Source organism: Periplaneta americana, chromosome 9, assembly GCF_040183065.1.
Source record: "Periplaneta americana isolate PAMFEO1 chromosome 9, P.americana_PAMFEO1_priV1, whole genome shotgun sequence".
Lineage (NCBI taxonomy): Eukaryota > Metazoa > Arthropoda > Insecta > Blattodea > Blattidae > Periplaneta > Periplaneta americana.
The window spans coordinates 13,015,303-13,038,503 of record NC_091125.1 but is presented as its reverse complement, the minus strand read 5'-3'; the positions used below and the strand labels follow the sequence as shown (position 1 = coordinate 13,038,503).

Below are 23,201 nucleotides of genomic sequence, written 5' to 3'. Positions count from 1 at the left end.
ATATCTTCAAAAAATCCAAAATATTTGAAAATGTATCACCAGAAAAGGGAGTTTTAGGCTTCGGCCACAGTGCAAGCGACAAGCGGCGTGGCGCGTTGAGTGGCGGCATGGATGAATCACAAACGCATGTTAGCAAATGCAGCTGGCCATAGTGTGAGCGGAGCGGCATTTTGGAGGGGAAGTTGGTTCAAGGACAACGCTACACGTAGCTGGCCGCTCGCTCTTGTTTGAGATTTTAGCGGCGCCGCTCACAATTTGCAAGTTATGAATTGTCAAGAAATGAGAAAGAAGTTATCATTTAAGAAGTGAAAATCCGAATATTCCTGTGGAATAATTGGGAGAAGAACTTCAAAAACCTCTCCATGAGGAGGAATATGTAGAAAGACATTTTACTGAACGCGAATAATATTTTTATAATATGTCGTGTGATTATTATTATTATTATTATTATTATTATTATTATTATTATTATTATTATTATTATTAATCATACTTCGTAGAATATTGTCGGGATAAACATTCAGTACTGCGTACAATATTAAAGATATTCCAACTCCGAAATAAAGGTACAATTATATGACTTAAACATTTCTGTTGTTACGATTAACCATCATTAAAGCAAAGAAATACTGGTACGATTAAAACTATTAGTCAAAAGTAATTATTTACAATCTCATACCAGAATATTGACACTTTTGTTATGAAAAAGCACAATCTATTAAGTACAAATTATAATGTTATATTAACATCTGCGACTGATTAAAATAATTAGTGAAGTTATCCTTATTTGTCTAGCAAATTCACTGCAACTATTATTCCTGCGATCTGAGTTCTAATGAGTTTGCACATCATCAGTTCTGTAAATATGTAAAGTCGTTTCATGATAATGCAGATCATTCTTTGTCGCAATCTTTTCTCAAATGGAAGATTATAATATGTGCTGGCTCTTTTCATATTTGTGTCAATATTTCTATTCGTGAATAGCCACTTAGCACGCAAAATTCCGAAAGCACATTCCACGTATTATTTTTTGAACACGAGATAAACGTTGATTAAAATTTTCCCTTCTAGGCGTTAGTTCTCTCACTGGATATTGCCTCATAAGATAAAGTTTTAGAGGATAGGCTTCATCTCCAATAAGTACAAGTGATACTTTTACATGTGAGTTCAATAGTTCAGGCACATTGAACCTGTTGGTCTCCAACAAATTGAGAAGTGTCAAGTTGTGAAAGTGCCTCCATCACTGTGTTTTCCTCTTCCCACCAAATCAATGGTTAAAATGTTTTGTCTGCGCCAGCAATACTCTGTAGTAATACTACGTAAATTAAAATATCTGGAACCGAATTTATCAGGACCCTTTACCTGACTATGCTTTTCGTCGTTTGTTACGAAGCAATTAGGGAACCACAACGTTACTTTGTTTAATTTTTCTTTATTTGGTTATGGTGTAAATTCTTTAATCGATTCATTCTAGATTACCAAACACGTTTCTCTTGCCATTAAATTGCTGTAAATTTTCCTACCTTGAAGGAAAATGCCAGTGATCGCAATGATGTCCCTGTGGTTATAAACCTACAAGAAAGAGTAATGTTAGAAATTTACCTTAAATTTTTCTTCATTTTAACGTAGTAGAAGACTTAATATTAGAATATATTAATATTTTAGTCACTAATTCATTAAATATTCATTATTGCATTCTATTTCAGAAGACGTGGCAAAAATAAGTGGTAGAATTTAAAAGATAAATTTGAGATCGAACTCCAGAAGCTCCCAAAGATACGAAGCGGTTCCGAAGCTCTTGAACCGCTACATCGTTATGGACGTTTTTCGACCTGACGATGTTTATGAAGGACGTCGTCCTTTCTTATAGGACTGTAGGAAATCTTTCCTTTCAGGAGATCCCATCGACTCCAAACTGTCCTGATTTGGGGGAAAGTAAAGACAATTGTCAGCGATGATAACATATCACTTCAGACGAATATGTCTTCGAATGCCTCAACACCAAAGCCAAGGGCTCGAATATAAATCTAAATTATTTAAATATATATTACTTATATAAAAATATATTATGTTAAATCTATTTATCAATAATTGGTTATACAAAATAGGGCCATATATATACTAATAAAAAAAATAATTGATGCTGAAACTAGAGTAGTTCGATATCCTGTTAATAAAGCAATGGCAAGAGAGCATTTCAGTGGTCCGGAGCACAATTTTTAATGTCTCTTTTGCCGCATATGAAAAGCAATAATTATAAGTGCTGTGGAAAAATTAAAATTGCACAGCACACAATTGTAATAAGTTTTAAATGCAATAAACCAAAATGAAAAAAATTAAAAATATTGAAAACTGCTTATTTCTAATGTTAAATTTTCGTAAGTATAAACATGTGTTTTTTGCCATGTAAGATGCAGCCCATGCAATTATTCGTAATGAATGAGACTTAATTCCATCAACACAAAAATTTAAGGATTCATAGGACTGTTCTTATTTAGTTTAATTTATATGCAGTATAGCCTACCTGATTCATTGCTCGAAAAATGCATGATCCTGTGTCTTTAACTTAAAATAATTTTATCTTAATATAATGATTAGCCATTGTGCAATAGTGATAGATCTCCGAAATTTGATGGCTTGCTTCTGTAGTAGCTCCTTATTTTTATTTAGAAAATAGTCGAAAGTTGTAATAGGCATGCGAGTATACCTCAAATATCTGGAAATGTCCCTAATTCTCTATACAAACGATGAAATTCTCAGAGTTTGACATCTCTTATTAAATGGGTGACCATAAAATTCTCTTCCATTCCTATTTTAAGCTGTTATTTCTAGATAAGAATTGCCTAAAAGCAAACACTGTCATGATCTCATCTCCACGCCGCGCCGCGCCGCTCACCAACTCTGCGCTATATGGCCACACCAACGCTCTTTCCTCCCCACTCCTCAATTTTTCGAGAGCAGTACCGCGCCGCTCTTCGCTTCCACTGTGGCCGCAGCCTTATTGATAAACAATTCGTGTAAGGGACTATCAATTGATATATAATGTAATTTATCATCAGAAACGTTGCTGTTTACAGCATTAATGGGTAATTGTGAAGTAGATACTGGGGTCCCTTGCAGTAATCCATCCGTGACTTTACCTACTGAGGTACTGGTTGCAAGAGACATATTGCAAAATATAAAAATCACCAAATAATAACGAATTAACATTTCAACAAAATAAAAATATACATTACAAATAATACGAAATAAATTCCGTACGCTCTGCTACCAATGTGACGGTTCTTCAGCTACACCAAAATTTAAAAAATAAGGAACTTGGAAAAACGAGAATAAATTCCAAAAAAAGGAAAACATTCCAAAATTACCAAAAACCCCCCTTTATTACCATCATCTATTAGATAAAAATTAACAGGCAAAAACATTCAACAACAACAATATTCTCTTGAATTACAATCTCTATCTTAAAAGGGAATTAAACAAAACTTCCAACCATCAGTTGCAACATCTCCCTACATTATAATGTCTCTCAACATAGACTCACAACAAACCTTCAGAGAAAAAAACAAATAACCAAAACTATTTCATTGAACAGCAACCCCTTTTACATAACTTTAAAGAAACTCCTAAACCATTCCTGTCTCATATCTCACAGCCACAGCCTGTAGTTCCCGGTGTATACTTATCGGATAGGATCGTCAATTTAAGTTGCCTGATCCGTCCAGCTGAGCTAACTCTGCCTTCTTTATCGTCCGTCTCGAGTCAGTCAAACACGGGCCTCACGTTCGAATCACGATCACTATCATATCCCCCTCCCCTCGAACATTCAAGTAGGAGGTGGAGATCGATCGACGCATGCGCACGACAATAACTAAAGTTTTTGATACACCGGGAACGATGTTACAAAATATATATAGAGGAAACACTGACTAATTTTTTCATTCTGTCGGATAACAATAAAAGACAAGCATACCGTAACAGACTACAGCGAATGCCATATGGCGACTGAGGATCTACTACACCGCACCTCAAGCAGCCCGCGCAGGGAGCGAGCCGCCAGTAATCCGCCGTTTTCTCGCCTCACGTCATAATAGTGTCTCTATATTACTCCATGCAATTCCATCAGGGTTATAACGTGACTTCTTTTGCAGTCGCTAGATGACAGCATAGTGAAATTGATAAAAGTTGTTGTCTTGAAAGAGTGCATTAGGCTGATCAATCTGTTATAATGATCAGGGGTTTCAGCGAATACCTATGCACGGTAGATGGCTAGCTTGCCTGGCCTGCAGGAGAGACTGAAATTCCTAGAACCTAGCACATTTCTCGTTCCTGCTCAAGGTCAATGAAAAAAATCTTCGGTCTAGTCATTTGTCATTTTGACGTCGTAATATTGTGTCATTTAATGAGTCTTTAATTTTTTAATTTTCAAGAAAGTTTATGCTAAATATGTGCTAAAGAAAATGTTTCAAGTAGAAAAAAATTAACATTTCCGACATATTCTTTTTCTTTGAGTTTAACGGAGAAGTAAAGGAATCGGAGGCCGCTAGAGCCATTTGTGTCGTTTAAGGGGAGAACACCATCGGGGAAAGTACGACACGAAAATGGTTTTCTAGTTTCAAAGATGGCCATATTAACATGAATAATTCTCTGCGAACAGGAACACCGTCGGATGCTGATAAAAACCGTTTAAACGCTTTAATTCGCGATTATCTACGTCAGTCAACTTGGGAATTGGCCAATGTGATTAATTGTTTCCAGTCAAACTCCGTACGATATTGCCATCCCATACGTAAAGTTAACAAATTGGGTGTATAGATAACGTACATTTTGAGCGAAAACAAGGAAAAAAATCAGCGTGTTATCTTTTGTGCTATTTTTCTTGCTCGTCATCGTTTAGAGATCGTCAACAACATGGATTGGTTTTGCGCCATATTTCTACTGATAACAAAAAAGCAACTCCCCGTGCAAAAACTGTTGTCCATCTACGTAGGCTTAGGCCTATATGTATCTGGTGGGAAAAAGGAATCATCCATTATGAATTTCTTCCGAGGAATGGAACCATCATTGCTGACCCAAATTGGTGGAAGACTGCATCAAATGATTTTGCAGCATGAGAATGCCCATCCACAAACGTTACAAAAGCGGTTATCAAAGAGCGCGGATGGGAGGTTATTCCACATCTACCCTATTCCATTTATCTTGGCCCAACATATTTTCATCTTTCCGCTTTATCCAACAATCTCCTAGGAACTCCTTCAATAACGATGCTGCTTGACGATTTCTTCAATTGTAAACCACCGGATTTCTTCAGTGGTGGAATCGAAAAACTGCCAGAACGTCGTAAACAATGCCGGATAATATAACTTATTATTGATTAGTTACTGCATTTTGTTTAGGTAAAGTAAATAATTTTGGATTTATATAAAGCACTATGAATTTATAAAATCAAAGGCCAGGGTATCATCGCCCAGTAACGTGATTAGTGGAACAGAAGATGCTAACCATTCTTTCCTATTTGAGATTATGCGTTAGAGATTAGCTTCTTCCTTCCCTGCATATTTATGTACGGTATCATGCAGTACACGAAGTAGTATCTTTAACGTTTTGGATCTGCAGCAAAGGACGGTCCTATGAATGACTCTCAGGTGTATTGCCGCGAGAGGTGGCAAGTCACTCAAAATTACTTCAAATATAAAATATGGTGGCAGTGAGAAGGAGAATGATATGCACAAGAGGGAAATAAATAGTGAACTATCAAGAATACTGTTTGAGTTTGGGATTCGTCCACAAGAGCGTTACGACACGAAGAAGTTTTACTTACCCGGTTGAGGATTGGCCAAAGTCGTCTGACACATGACCATCTCCTACGTGGCGAGCCTCAACCGTACCACTTACAGTCATGTACCACTTACAGTCGAACAATTTTTATTGCATTGCAGGAAATATGACCGTATCCGTGGACAAAACGCAATTCGGCCGACTCTACGTGAGTTTAATTCTACAAATGTAGTTCTGAGATTTTTATCTAGTAGAGAACTTGACAGGGTGATTTAGATTTTATTGACGCGTTGTTGCTTACCCTCCGGATCCTTTACAACTGGAGGTAATATTTGTTATTTTATTTTTGTTTTTACGTAGGCCTATACTTCACGTTTCGGACCTTCTACATCCGAATATTTTATAGAATTTTAATTTCTTTTTTAAACACTGCCTTTTAAAGAAATTATCATTTTTTATTATTTTTATGAATCACCTTGTTGACAATCCATTTGCGTACCTCATTTTTTAATATGACAGCGTTTTTAATTCATGTTTGAATTCAACTTATGGTAGTGATTTGTGTTTGTATTTTTGAAAGAATTTTAGATAAGGGCACAAAAAGCCATAGTAGTTGACGCGCCCTTTTTAAATCCCATTAACTAACTGAACGTTTTAACTAGAACCATCGCACTGGATGATAATCATTTCGGGAGATACAAAGAAATTCTCCAAAACAACGTATGACCTCGTAATGCTTACTAAACGCAGAGAGAATCGATAAGAAGATTTTTTAATTGCTGTTCCACTACCATACAGTCCGTATGTGGAATTCTCGAGCTATCATCTGTTGCGTTTATAAAGAATCAGATGCGAAATCACTACTGCGAAGATATTCAGAATGTGAGTTATTATAACCTGCGCGATATCAGAAAGTAGTTCTACCGCAAGAACGCTTACCAACTACAGGAAAAATGACGAATATCCTTATATCGAATGACGATTCTGAGGAGAAGTCAGCAAATGTAAAGGGTTTCTTGAAGAATGAATAGACCAAGGAACTTTATGCACTAAATAACCTGAAAATATGTACGTAACTTTGTGGTAAAAACTGTAGAAATATTCGCTAAAATGCAGTATATGCAGTAAAAAGTATATTTTAGAGGTTTACTAATACGATATAAATGAAAATAGTTTAAAGTAATAAGTATTAAGAAGCCATATTGCACAGAAGACGATTTTCCAATCAGTAGAAAAACATTTGTCTTCAGAAACCCATTTCTTCAAAAAATCTTTTCTGCTACTTTTTTCTTTCGGCATGTAGGCGATTGAACTTGTAAGCAGATCGATATCGATCATGTACTGGTTCTTGTTCTTCGCTTGATTGTGCAGTAAAACTTGTTGAAATGAAAATTTACACTCCGCCAGACTTCATTGTCGCAGGTGTTAAAATGCATTCAGTTTTATGTCTATGAATTCAGAGAACACTAGCAGCGTCTTCGCAGCAATATTTCATGACCTCAACGATAAATGACTTTATTGTCTCAGATGTCTAAATATATTAATTTTTGTTTTTACGAAATCAGAGTAAAAGGTGCTAAAAGTCTGAATAACATCTAGGCAACGCGTATTTTCTCCCTGGCTCCTGAAAAATTACATTTACACGACTATTACATATACAGAGCACCAGCTAGCCTCATGTCAAAGTGAAAACCGACCCAACTTATACACTAAGGACAAGCATTTCGACGCAACAATTTCATATCTTCAACAGTAATTAAGTTAAATAATTACTGGTTTTATTTATCACATAATTTTTATACGTCTTGATAACACAACTTTTAACACTATACTACTTCGGAAAACGTATTATGGGTCTTTCACGTGTTAAATTTTATATTACCTTGTTAACATGTTTCGGCCTGCTAGTGGCCATCTTCAGAACTGGTTGTTGCTGGTCTTGGCGTCTTTGTTTTGTTTCCTGTAGTGGTGTGTTTGTGTAGTGTAGGCTAATGTGGAGTCAAAGAGTGTGTATGTTCTGAAATTGAATTGTGTTTTGAGAATTTCATTTGGATGTGTTTTTGTATGTCTATATATTTCGTGTTATTCTAGTGTGTTTAGTTTCTGGCTTTTTGGTTGGATGTGTAGAATTTCTCAACATACCAATGAACCAACATGATTACAAAGAAGAGCTAAACACAATCAAATACATAGCACAAGAAAACGGATACAACCCCAACATAATAAACAACATAATACGAAAGACAAAACATAACCACAAAAAACATAAGAATACAATACAAACACAAGAACATAAAAAAAATACATCTCACTAACATACGAAAACAAAAACACACACAAGATTGCAACCTTATTCAAGAAACTAAATTACAACATCGCATACAGAACAAATAATACTCTACAAAACATCTCAACAACAAACAACACAAACAAACAAATACAACCACACAGGCGTATACAAACTCAAATGTAACACCTGCAACAACGTCTACATAGGAAAGACAGGCAGATCATTTCAAACACGTTACAAAGAACACATCACAGCCATAACAAAATTACAAAACATTTCCACATATGCAGAACACATCACAAATGCCAACCAAACCTGCAGAGACATCAACACAGACATGGAAATTATACACATCCAATCAAAGTGCCAGAAACTAAACACACTAGAACAATACGAAATATACAGACACACAAAAACACATCCAAATGAAATTCTCAACACACAACTCAATTTCAGAACACACACACTCTTTGACTACACATTACACTACATAAACACACCCCCACAGGAGACAAAACAAAAGGCGCCAAGACCAGCGACAACCAGTTCTGAAGATGGCCAATAGCAGGCCGAAACATGTTAACAATGTAATATAAAATTTAACACGTGATAGACACATAATACGTTTTCCGAAACATAATTTTTATATTTCTTAAAATTATTCTTATTTTGATCACAGAGAAATTTTGAAATCTTATAATAAATCGGGAAAAACAAGGAAAGACGTTAATATATGCATTTAAATATACAAAATAAAAATATATATGCATTTTAAACGGAAACCCCTTTAAATATACATTTATGCAAAATTAAGTTGCAATTAATATTACAGGAGAAAAATTCGCTCCGGCGCCGGGGTCCTTGGTTCTACGTACCAAGGGCTCTCATCATTGAGCTACGCCGAAGTTCAATCCAGAGCACCGAATCGAACCCCTCTCCGCCAGTGTTTTTTTCCCTTTGTGGCCTGACTCCAAGTTGGGCATGTATGCTGACATTTTATATTAAGTCAACTGCCATTATACAAGGAGCGCACTCAGTTGAGTGACTTGGTGGCCGGGATTCCACAGTAATCTGCACTGTTGCTCGAAGAATCTACGTAAAGATTATTATTTTTGATTCTACAGAATACATCTGTTATGGTAACAATTAAACATTTAACACATGTAGGGTAAACATTGGTAATTTCGTGCCAGTGGTTATTTCGTGATACTTTTTCTTTGCTCTTTCGTGAACTAACCAATGGTGTTACGAGATCCAAATTTCCGCCAAGGGATTGCATATGTTGTCCAGTTTCCAGAAACATACAGCTAAGCTTTTTGTGACTATTGTAGTTGCTTCAATGAGCTTTCATGTTTGGAGAGAGCAAGTTTGCGTCGACTTCTCAGGCATACAAATTTTATGGATGTTTGTAATTACATTACAGGCTTATTAGTAAAGGTAAGCATATGATATTTGGTACAAAGATTTATTGTATCTTCATGAAATTTTAATAAATGTTTTTGGAATTTTGGATACATCTGTAGTCGCCATATAGGCTTAGCTTTACTGATAGAAATCTTAGCTGTTTGAGGCGAAATTTTGTTGAGCATTAAGTGTTACATTTTATACTATTTTAAAAATTGTATTACAATAGGAATTGTAGAAATCTGAAGACAAGATGTGATAACAAAAAAGAAAACAGAGACGCAATGGGTTCAGTGTAGCTTCTGTGTGATTTGTTATCATGCTAAGTGTCAATGATAAGTGCTAGATGACTTACTTGCAAGAATTGTGACAGAAGATGGAACATGGCTCCACCATTTTGGACCGGAGACAGAGGCAGACAATGGAGTGGCATCATGCAAATTCACCAAAGAAATAGAAATTCAAAAGTACTCCTTTGGCAGGAAACGTTATGGCTACTGTGTTTTTCGATTCAGAAGGACTCTTGCTTGTGGACATCATGCCACACGGAACCACCATTAATTCTGACGGGTATGTTGCAACTCTCAAGAAACTTCAAGTTCGACTGAGTCGTGTTCGACGACATCGGGAGAAGCAGGATGTTCTGATATTGCACGACAACGCACAGCCATATGTCAGTCACAAGACCACAGACCAGATCAGAAAATTCAGATAGACAACACTGAAACAGCCGCCTTACAGTCCTGAACTGGCACCGTGCGATTACCATCTCTTTGGTAAACTGAAGGATCCCTTCGCGGAACGAGGTTAGAAGATGACTCCCTTGTGCACGCTGCTCAAGAGTGGCTCAGACGTGTTGGTCCAGACTTATAAAGTGCTGGTCTACAGGGCCTCGTTCCTAGGTTACGTAAGGCAGTTGAAAGGGACAGGGATTATGTGGATAAGTGACATTTTGTTCCTTAAGGACGCATCTACATTCTGTGAAAATAGCAAAGCTGTAGGTTAAAAATATAATTTTTAAGCAAACGTTATGCATTACTTTTGGAGTTACCCTAGTAATATTGGCTATAGTAAAGTCCGTAATATAAGTGTTCACCCTTTCAGGGCAAAGAAGATCCCTTTTCAATTCAATTTTTACTGTGATTTCATTCTTATTATGTGTTGATATGTATTTCTATGTTTTCTTGCTATGAATATTAGACGGAATTACTATGTTTGAAGTCTTGTAACAATAAATGAGAATTTCATTTGACTTTAATGAATTTTTCCACAATTCGTCTACCTCTCACGAAATTATCAATGCAATATCACGAAATTATCAAGGTTATCACGAAATAACCAACCTTTCAGCTTAAGTTGTAAAAGTGATTTTTGGCTCATATTCAAGAACGTATCCAATCTTTTATGTCTCCAGATTTTTACAGCAAGTTATCGTCTTTTAGATGAAAAAATCGGAATAAGGATATATTTACACATTTGCATTTTAAATTAGTTTTCATGAAATTATCACGAAATTACCAATGTTTACCCTATTCTGTAGGACCAAAAAAAAATAATTTTTACGTAGATTCTTCGAGCAACAGTGTATATTACTGTATAGATTACTGTGCATATTATTGTGGAATCCCGGCCATCAAATCAGTCAACAGAGTGCCCTTCTTGTATAATATAAAATGTTAGCATACATGCCCAACTCGGAGTCATGCCACAAAGGGAAAAAACACTGGAGGAGCGGGGTTCGATCCGGTGCTGTGGATTGAACTTCGGCATAGCTCAATGATGAGAGTGCTTGGTATGTAGAACCAAGGGCCTGGGTTCGATCCCCGGCGCCGGAGCGGATTTTTCTTCTCTAATATTAATTGATACCATAACAGATGTATTCTGGAGGGCCAAAAAATAATAATCTTTACGTAGATTAAAGTAAAGTTGGCTTCATCCGAACTTAAAAATCACGATCGGAAAAGAACTACTTTTACTTTTTCAGTATGCCAGATCAATAAAACATGCAATTTCATGAAGTTCCGCAGTCTAATAATGAATAATATCTTCCTGTGAACCGCTTTCTTCGATCGTGAAATGAATTGTCTTGATTTTTACACACGCCTTATAAATATTAATTTCTTTTCATTGTTAGTTTCAACATTTTACAAACTAGGAACAAAGTTTTTTTTGTGCTAGAGGATAGTATCTCGATTCCACAGAGTTCATATAGCCTGCCGATTTTCTTATATTGGTTGTCTAATAAAATATAATCTACTGGGGCATTGGGCGAGGAAACTGGGCCTAAAATATCTAAATAAACAGAGTCATAGGTTTCAGTGTTTTGAATATATTGTGGCAACCATGATGGAAAGTTCTCGCTGCCTCTGGAGTCGATCACGCATCCCACAGAAGGGCGGGCGCGCGACAGACGGCGTAGAGGGGAAAGACGCAAGTCGGCGGGCACTGCGGCGCGAAGCAAAGAGGACGCAAAGCTGCAGGTTCTGCGCTGGCGAGGTAAAGGGGGGAACGAAACCTCCCGAACAGAATCGTCCAGAAACAGAAGCCGCGAGTAACAGGTGGAAGACACTCGAAACAGTACTTTCTGGAAACTATGGTTTAGTAATAAATAGAAGACGCGAAGAAGGCCAAAGCCAGTTTAGTTTGGACAGCAAGCCAGTCAGTTTTTGTGAAGCAGCCTTCGAGACCGGGGTTCGACTTGAGTGAGTTTGTGAAGCAGCAGTGAGCGTCCAGGCAGAAGCAACCCAGTTGGAAGTCTCAATTCGAAGTTCAGTGGACTGTCTCTGGAAGTCTTGGGTTCGATATACTGTGAACTTGAGTGAATGAGCTAGAAGAACTAGCCAAGGCAAACGAACTGTGAACTGAAAACTGACAGTTTTGTTTTGTAAATAGTGCTTTGTGAAGATTAGTTGAAATTAGGAGTACACTGTTGTTCTCAATAATCCAAGTGAATTGTCAGTGTCGTCTGTGGAGTGCAAAAACGAATACTGTGTTGCTGTGTGGAGTGAAATACCCATAGTTGACGGGAGTGTTTAAATTCAGTTATAGAAAGTCATTCTAGTTATAAATAAAAGTAACATTATTTTTTTTAATTCAAAGTCACAATATAAATATACAAAAAATAATTCCTAAAAGTGATCACTTCTGGTCACATGACGCACTATTTGCTGGCTGTCCATTGGCGTACGTGGCTAAAAATTGAAGTGGGGGGGTCTTAAGATTTTGAAAAGTCCAATGTGGACAAAATGAATGTCCTTACTTTACATGTAATGTTTAATACGTAGGATAGTAGAATTTATTCACTTTCCTTTTTTTAAAAACAGGTAATATACTTTACAACTTATTACTGGTGATCCTTCAATGAGATATGGTTGCAAATTATTTCAATTTACACCTTACCAAATACTTGTTTCTTCCTTTCATTAGTAGTTATAAAAGTGTCCACAACATCGCGAGTTTCTAACTTGTCAACTTCTGTTTTGTTAGTGCGGCAAACAACAAAATGGTTCAGTCTCTTTCGTGTCTTTGTGCCTCTCAGATAGGTTTTCAGTCTTCTGAGGGTACTAAATGACAGTTCTACCTCCCATAAAGAACTTGGCAACTCAATCATAAGTCTCAAGCCGAATTTCCATGTTATTGAACAATTTCTTGTAATTACTGCAGGTCAGTATTATATAGTACAGCACGGTATTTTAGGCCTGCTATTAATTTTAATTTGTAATGTTTTCTATGTCTTCTAAACTTGATAACAAAGTAAATAAGACATTAAACAATTATATTTTAACCACTTTAGATAAAACTCAGGAAATAACTAAATAGGCTGCACCAGCAATTTATATAACATTATCACATTACTACCACTGTTAATTACAGGTAGGGCATAATTTTAAAAGCATATATGTATATCTAAGTAATATGTTGTGTACAATTTAGCCTCATATGAGGATACAATCCTCTGAAAAAGTTTAGAACAGCATTGAAGGAGTCTTAGCAGAATTTCTTCTTATACATTTTAAGTTCCACACTGAGTGACTCTAAATCAAATTCAGGGTAGATGTTTTAAGTCACTGGGAATTTCAATGCTGCCTCTGCCGATTACGATTTTCTCCATCCATTCCACTTTTTATAGTCCCTCTTGACCAAAACGTGTTTTCAATCCTATCGAAGCAGCTTCAGTGATTTTAAAGTATTCAAGACGATAGTATTCTTCAGTGTTTTCTGGTGAATACTCTTCAGCTGGACCACAGTCTTTTTGGTGTGTTTCTTTCCCTGGAGAGTTTTACTGGTTGCAATTCCAATTCTTCAATCTCATCCATGACTTGTTTGAAAAGTTCATGAAATGTATCTTCATTTCTATCATCTGAAATTGTACATTCTACCAATGTCACTGCTAACATTAGTCCACTAAGTCTGCTGGCGACTCTGAAAGGTTAGTTCAAAGTTTCAAGAACTTCAATTATATCACTAGCCATCAGAAGTGCAAGTGTGTATAAAACATTCAAATCACAGCTTATGGTAATTGTCACTGCTATCATTAGCTTCGATGTAGCATAGGCGTCGATTGATGAAATTATTAAAATATCGGTTAGCATTCTAACCTCCCAGTAGAGGCGCTGAGTTCAAAATAAAAATACAAAATATAATTTAAAATTACAGATATCAAACAGCTTCGTGCCAGAAAATGGGGAGGAGGGTCCAGACCCCCAACCCCCCACCAGGCACGCCCATGTGGCTGCCTACTGAGTCAAAAATCAGAAAGTTTACGTCACTTGGTAATACTTTTGTCATTTCATTCGCCAGTGGGAAATGCAACGTTATAATTTACCACGTAGAAAATCATGAAACGTTTAGCATTGATAGGTGTTAGCTGGTACACGGTTTCATATGCGTTTACAGTAATGACATACTGCAGTACAAACAAATCGGAAGAAATGGCAGAGTTATAGCTTACTGCTTCTTTCATCTTCTTTTGAACATATTCTAGAAATACATCGGTCGAAATTGGGATTCAGCAGACAACGGCAACTGGTGTTTTCTTCAAACTTTGATGTCTCGGAAACTATGATATCTGGAAAACTACTCCTTTCTACTCATTATTCTATAAATAATGTTTTATATGTAATCTAAATGTAAACAATCCCAGGATATCATGAACATTTTGATGCAGAATGTACAATCTCGTTATGTCGTTCACAGAACATCAGTAGTAATAGAACATGTGATACGTTTATATTCAGCTTTTATCCTACACTGATTTAGTAGTATGTATCTTGATTAATGTGGCTGGGAATTTCAATGCGTGGATAAGACAAGGACTGGAATTTCCCAGACAACTTCGGGCTGGATTTCCCCCGTAATTTTCTTACGACAACAAACGGACATCATTGCTAATAAATTTAATCTGTAGAAGCAAAGACTACGCAAGAAAATGTATAGGATGAATTAATGTGCAGCTGTTTCAGACTTTTAAACGCGAAGAAGATTTTGGATTTTACAACCATGTGTTGAGATTGAATTTCTTCCATGCTTCGAAATTAAATTTCTGTACACGATTACGAAAGCTAAACTCTTCACAGTTATATAGTACATACTATATGGCAGTGTTCCGCAACTTTTTGCTATTCACGGCACACCCTAGACGGACCTAGACTCAACACTGCACACCAAAATGTTAATCCCCTCAAAAACATATTATGATGTGACTCGTAATACAATCAAATTTATTATTATTATTATTATTATTATTATTATTATTATTATTATTATTATTGCTATTGTTATTATTGTCATTATCATTATTATAAAACAGAAATCGACTCCTGCATTTATTAACAATTTATGAACTTTAATTCACTGTACAAAATACACGATTCTGTTACTAATATTGAAGTAAATAACTCTACTCATACCTTCAATGTGATACTTGGACCTGCTTAGCTGCACACAGAAAGCTGATTCGTAGCAGAATCGTTAACAATGCAAGCCTCATTTCATCGATGGATTTGAGTCTCTCCCTCTTTGATGTTTTAATTTCAGTTAACGTCGAGAAGCCCAGTTAACACATATGTAGTTGAAAATGACAATAACATATTAAATGCCATTTCGGAGATAGCCTGGTATTCACTCCTTATTGACAACCAAAATATAATAGCAAAAAATGCAAGTACCTACTTTTATGTTCAAACATCGCGCTAACACTTAACCTCGTGATAACCATCGCACTTTTGTATGTAGCAGGGGTGCTCTAATCCCATTTCCTGACCAAAACGAAAAAAAATCCGCTTATTTTGGGGCCGCGATTTGATGAAGTTCACGATTTTTACTACTTCGTCCATCACAATTTTCAGAGGAGATGGTAAAGACTTAGCAACAATGGCTTCGCGGTGAGTGAGACAGTGGTCGCTCCCTATGTTAGGATTTACTTCACCTACTTTAGCCACGAATCTTTTAACTCGGCCTGTCATAGAAACGGCTCTGTCTGTACAAACACTAACGCAATCCTCCCATGTTAATTCATTACGGACCACATATTCATTAGTTATACGAAATATTTCTTCACCAGTTGCTTGCTAGGGCAGTTCGTTGTTAAAAAAAATACTTGCAGTTACATCGACATAAATGTAACGAATGTAGAAAGAAGTTGTGCGTGACCGCTAATATCGGCGGACTCGTCGATCTGAAGTGAGAACTTCTGGTTGTTCTTTATTTTCTTCTTCATAAGTCTTCGATGTCACTGGACATGTCACTAACTCGGCGGCTGATTGTGTCAGCAGAGAGAGGAATGTTTTAAATTTCACTAGCAGCTTCTGAACCCAGGATTATTTTCACCATACCTTTACAGGCAGACTTTTTTTTTTTTTTTTTTTTTTTTTTGCCTTTACAATAAATTTGACTACCTTATAACTAGCTTCCTGAATTTTTTTTTGCGAAACACGTACCGACGTCGTCATGAACTTCACTTGTTTTTTTTTTTCTTTCTTTTGTTTCAACAACCGACGAAAATACATCTTTGCTTGACAGAAAGAAATGTTTTGTTAACAAATGTCGTTTCAATTTATTGCAAATCAAAGCAGCACTACTGAGTTTCTTACCATACACAACACACTCGGGTATTAAGCATGTTTTGTCTTCACATCATTTTAATTTTAATTAATTTTCACGTTACACCTTTCACCTTGTGAAGACACACCAGTGTGCCGCAGCACACCAGTTTGCGGAACACTGCTATATGCTGTATGCTTTCTTATTTTATTAGGGCTAATATAGAAAAAACAAAGTGCTAGTGTAAATATTACGAATTTTCTTTGTTTCCCATGTCTAATATCCACATAAAATGTTAGGAAAAACCTTGAGAGGTGAAATATGAAGCTACAGCGAAGGCGTACACAGAAATAGGCCAACAAGAAAGGAAAACATAAGGCAAAAATTAAAAATATGTTCGCCAATCAAGACAAATTAATTACTGATGATCTGTTAAATTAACAGCTTTTTAACGTTCTTTCTTTCTATACCTTAGTTTAACCTCTCCCTTTTAGGTTCATTCATACGACCCACGCCACACGGGCTTTACAGGGCCGCGACCCGTCCGGAGGGGAATTAATCTATTGGATCATCTACATACTTTCCGACCACACAAGGACATAGAGGACCTACCCGGTTGAGGTATGAGCACAATGCCAGGGCCACCTCCGATACAATACAAACATTTAAGACATTACACACCTTTCATTCACACATATGAAAGGATTAAGGGAAGGATCGCCATCCATGGCCGGACGCTTTTTAACTTTACTTTGTTAATATTGAAATAAATTGTATATTATGTTATGAATTATATAAAAGTAAATATAAACTCATGTGATTAAAAATAGGAAACTTGTGCAAGGGAATAGGCGAGTCCTTCTTAGTAAAATAAAAATAAATGAGAAATATAATTTTATTGTTTATATAAGATCTTATTGTTCATTTCTGTGTTTGTTGCATTATCTACTACAGAAATGAGTGTGTTGTCAGTGTACTGTTTTTACTGCCCCAAGCGAAGGATAGAGGAAGAATTGTGTTGTTGTGAAAAATCTATTTCGAGATTTTAACATATAAATATACACGTTTAGCACCCTTGATGCCAGACAAGTGGGTTTTGGTGTGTCATTTGGTTTTGTACAACGATTTCCCTTGACAAATGTTCTGGATTTTGTTCATATTCATTATATACCGGTACGAGTCAGTTCATCCAGAAAAGGTGTTTATAATCCCTTTACTAAAAGTAATGGGTCTTATGAGAAAGAAAAACAAAATGGCAATAATTATACTCGAAATCGATTCTAGCGATTTTCTCCCTTCTGTAGGATTATGTAGTAAATATATGGTATTTGTCCAGCATTTAAGAAAATTAATTATTACTTACGTAAATTAATTGTACGTCCCATTCGAAACTTCAAACATTTTAGCTTGTAAGTATACGTACACGAATTACTTTACAAATTAACTTAGCCGTGTTATTACAGAAATACACCAATAAAGCATATCCTTCAGTGGAAGTCATTTACAAGATATACCTCTGCAACTGAAAACATCTTCAAACAAAATATTCAGGTATTAAATACATCTACACGACATACATAAACAAAATAGCACATCAGTGTTACATTAACGTTACAAAAATATCTTTATATTATTTATTGCTTTTGTCACAAATGTATTGCCAATCTATATTTTGTTATTCATCTTGACAATGCAGAACATTATGTGATCGATATTTTAAAAGGATTATTGCAACAATAAATTAAGATACATTAAGGAACTGGCCATCATAACCCATTATCTCCTGGCTTAGTTGACTCATAAGTGGTGTGTTGTTGGCATCACTTGCGAGGTTCAGACCTGTCTTCGGACAGTTGACTAAACAACAGTACCTTTGCCGGAACATTGTCCGTTATACAACATTATTCGGAAAGGAAAAGAAACACAGGTAGGAATAAACTTATTGTTGGGTATTATAGATGAGAAGGCTAGACCGGACATGTGAGCTATGAGAGAAGAGAAAGAATGAGTTATCAGAAAGAGAATTTGTTTCATGACGGTAAATATTATACGAGTCTACCGATACGGAAGTTCATCTCAGACTAAAATCTATCTCCCCCCATCATATTCATTGGTGATACAGCCACGACACATGATATGGTCACAGGACAGGTCTTGCCTCTTCTACTATACCAGTGATGTCAAAGCAAGCGCATTTTTCTGACCTTGACGTCGTGCGCGGGCAGCAAGCGCTAAGTATGGAAAGAGGAAGGGTTATGTATATGAATAAGCAACCTGTTGGATTAAGAAAACAGTGGTGCACAAACTTCAAACGGAACGTGAAATTTTTTGTCGTTATTTTTATATGGCTTCTTTCTGTTTAATATTATCCATATTGTATGTAAAACAAAAGTACTAACACTGAGTTCTTAATATTGCACTTGTGTTTTAAATCTTAATAACATAATAGAGGGTTAAGAAGGAATATTCACTTAAATTCCATAGTAGTATAATATTATACTGTATTAAGTGGATGAAACACATCATTCATAAAGAAAGTGATATTCCAAAGAAAGAGATTGAGTATGACATGATAAGTTGGAATTTATATTGATGGTATCTTTAGCCTTACAAAAGTAATCAATAAACTAATCAAAACAATATTACGGTACAAAGCAAAGTTACCTAGGTACTGTATCTGTTTTAAGTGTAACTAATATTACATAACAAAACTCTTATCGCATTATGCTTTTAAGGTGATATTTGTGAGCAACTTCCTATCATCAGAATATTAAATTATTTTCTCGAAATGTGCTGAAGCTATAGAGCTGACAGTTTTACAACACCTGGGCATGTATCTTTTGCTTATGGTGTAACAGTAGTTGCTTTGTTAATTCATTTCCTCACAAACAATTTCCATGCGAATATTTTCAAAATTTTCAATACACTATCTTCAGTAATACGTATATACGGTATATTAGATTTACGAAAACATTCTGTAAGGTTACTAAATAAATAGGCCTATACCTGAAAATTTCACTTTTCTATACGAAAAGTTGAGAAAACATTTCTTTTGAATAAAAAAATAAAACTTGTGAAAAATGAGCATTAAAATTAAAACTTACATTCTTATAATGCACTTATACTTCTCAAGCAAATCTAAAAATTAACATGGATACAGTTTTAATAAGTTCTCTTCCCTTTATCTATTGAATCAGTGCTGGCCATCCCTGAATATAGCTCGACCAAGCGGCATATACCACCTCTTTCGTCTGTCTCTTTCCTTTCCGCTGCAAAGCGCTCAGGCTCTCCTGGACTGTAAAGCGCGCGCTTGCTCCTGTGGGCATCAATTGACATGCCTGTGCTATACCATATGAATTTTCGTTAAGTGTACTTTAAACATATACTCTAGTTTGATCGTGTTATATATTAATAAGAGATGCACTCACACTACCGGTCAAAAGTTTTCGATCACCTATCACAACAAGGATTTCATTTTGAATATTCTATCATATCATAATGCTAGAGAGAGAAAATATTTATTTTGTTGGTCTATTTAGTTTTTCCGATGTGTTTGTACATTGAAATAAAGTATATAGTTGTTTTCATAGCTGATCGAAAACTTTTGACCGGTAGTGTACATAATATGGTTCTAGATCTAGATATAGGCTATTACAACAACTTATAAACATTTTGCAGTTTGATAAAAGAATTTCAGGCGACCCAGAACAAGACTGAATGAAACGTGACATACTCATACTGGACAAGGAAAATTGTTCACTTTCTTAAAATGATGAGGACGACAACGACGATATAAAACGATTAAAACGAAGCGGTGGAGAGAAAGAGGTACCGGTACCTCTATAGAAAAACTGATGGACTAGAGAAAGAGGAACCATAAAAAATTAGAAACCTGGTAATCTAATACAGTAGTATAAATTCTTTTCGTTGTCTTTGTTGCAGTGAAGTTAGCGGAAGTTCCTAGTATGTAATGTACGTAATTTGTAATTTTAATGTTTTTGTTTTCCAGATGGCACTCCCATTGGACGAACAACAATGGAAAAAGAACCGGCAAAGTTGGACCAGAAGGTTAGTAAAGTTGAAAGACAATGAGTAAACTTCTAAAGTCATGGGTTATTATTATTATTATTATTATTATTATTATTATTATTATTATTATTATTATACGGTATTAAATCTAGAAAGTCCCGCGCCGTGGCGTTGTGGTCTAAGGCATCCTGCCTCGGACTCGCGTTACGGAATGCGCGCTGGTTCAAGTCCTCATGGGGGAAGAAATTTTCTCGTGAAATTTCGGTCAGTGTATGAAACCGGTGCCCACCCAGCATCGTCATGCACTTGGGGAGCTACGATAGGTAGCGAAATCCGGTTACGCAAGCCAGCTATAATGGCTGGGGGGCTCATCGTGCTAACCATACAATAGCTCCATTCTGCTTGGATGATCGTCCACCTCTGCTTCGGCATGTGGCCGTGAGGCCAGCAGCCGGCTGGTCGGTCTTGGCCCTTCGTGGGCCGTAGCGCCACGGATTATTAAATCTAGAACATTACTCAATGCAAAGTGTTTGCACATTATCGGCCTTATTTTAACTACAGAAATTTGCAACGAATTTATAATGGAGATGGGGAACAACTTTCTAGTTTTGGATGTTCCTTAAAAATTCAGCCTTAGCACTTTTTCCGGGTATGAGAGAAGACTTCAGGTTTACAGCAAAGCAGGCACACTTACACATTTTTATGCAGAATGAGCTTGCAAAGTTCAATGTTAGGACGAGATAGGACATCACATACAGAAAGTCCGTGAATTAAGTTTTCGCTTGGGTCCAGCTTTGTTGAGACGTGGGGACAATACAGTTTATGGGATGAGAAAATCTTCCTTTGCGTATGTATGTATGTATGTATGTATGTATGTATGTATGTATGTATGTATGTATGTATGCATGCATGCATGTATGTATGTATGTATGTATGTATGTATGTATGTATGTATGTATGTGTGAATTAGATTATCTTAGACCGTGATATATGGGAAAGCGCTCTCTTCTAGACCCAAGTATTGTGGGTTCAAATCCGGCTGGACTCGATGGAACGCAAAAATTCGGAGTTCAAGTCCTCCGGGTTGGGCGTGTCCCGTATCCTAAATTAGAGCCTGTGGCCTAAATTATCCCCCCTCTCTCTCTCTCTCACTCTCTCTCGTCCTAATAATATCTTAGTTGCATACTAAGTGGCGTTTGAATCAATGAGCTTACCACTTGTCCTTCTATCCCCTGTTGGCAAATAAGTGTAACTAAATTCGTAATATGTATTGAAACCTCCGCTGCAGGGGAGGGGCCTATGTTCCGACTCCGTAACTTTGAGTTCAATGAATGAATTAGACCGTTCGATCTTCAAGAAAATTCACAAACTGATCTTTCATTTGGGTGGGGATCCGTATAGTATACATTTGATCCTCAATTATTGATCTTGGTCTTAAATTTAAATATACTAGGAAACTGTATCAATCTCCACAGTATGTACTAAGTCTCTGCCTCGAGCTAAACGTGGGTTTTTTCCATCATCATGTGAAAGTTGTCCATCTTAACTCTCTCACTTGGTGTTTGTCAAAGACGCATGTAACAATAATGACTTAGGATTGTGACAGGAAAAAAAGAAGTTTTCCATTATTACTTCACATATTCCTTTCGGAATTGTAATTGTCGTACACCGTGTATTTAAATTAAGTCCCACTTTCAGTAATTCATAGCACATAGCCTGGGGAATAAACTATGATGAATCAGGTGGCATAATATGTGAGAATAGTTTTCTCGGTTTTGTTTCGTTTTATTTTATTTTTATTGTAGTTTTTCTAGTTGACCGCAACAATATAACAGTGGCGTTTATCCGTTTAATGGTGCAGAAAAATTTTTTTGCATCCTGCAACACGATAGAGAGCGGAAAGGTGAATCTGTGAATCGTCACATTTGCCGGATTTGGTGTAGTGAGATCCACTCATTGTTATTAAACATCAATGTGATTCTCACCAAAGTTGAATGTCTTTTGTGCCATGTCACATCACAAACTGTAGGACCCATCCTTCTTCCACCCCTCCATAGTGACCACAGTCACTGGCATATCCTATCGTGCTTAATGGCGCAATTGAATGAAGATTCTAATGATTACCTGTACCAGCAAGATGGAGCTCCTCCTCATTATCACTGTGAACTTCGTGACTATCTTAATCTCGCGTTTCCAGAACGTTGGATAGAACGAGTGGAAAACATCGACAATGCTTTCATGAAATGCGATCTCCCTAATTTCACCCCATGCGATTTTTTTCTTATTGGGTTACATAAAGGCCTCTGTCACGAGCCTGCAGGAACTCCGAATGAGGAATGAAGAAGCCGCAGCCACGGTGACACTTGACTCGTTATTCTGTCTGGTAGGGGTTGGATTATCAGTTATCACATCCTTGTTTGTCGCTTCACACGGCGCTCACATCGAATCACTATAATGAATAGGGACCGGATTTTTATGTAATTACATTTTATATTCCTTTCAACCTAACCGTATATAAATAACAAATCTTTGCGAATCTTGTAATTACCATTAATATATTAAAATTTGATACTACATATTTTTACATATTTACCCCACATTACATATTATGGCTTACATAAATCTACATATTTAAGGGTTTTATTCATTTTTACTTCTC

At 36.3% G+C, this 23,201-nt stretch overlaps 1 protein-coding gene across 1 annotated transcript in view; it reads left to right on the top strand.

Annotated features, from left to right (window-relative positions):
- Positions 1-23,201, top strand: part of LOC138705785 (serine-rich adhesin for platelets-like) — a 462,846-nt gene that overhangs the window by 367,475 nt on the left and 72,170 nt on the right. Inside the window, exon 3 of the mRNA XM_069834423.1 lies at positions 20,523-20,581. Coding sequence (XP_069690524.1) covers positions 20,523-20,581 — 59 coding nt within the window. The remainder of the gene's footprint in view (positions 1-20,522; positions 20,582-23,201) is intronic.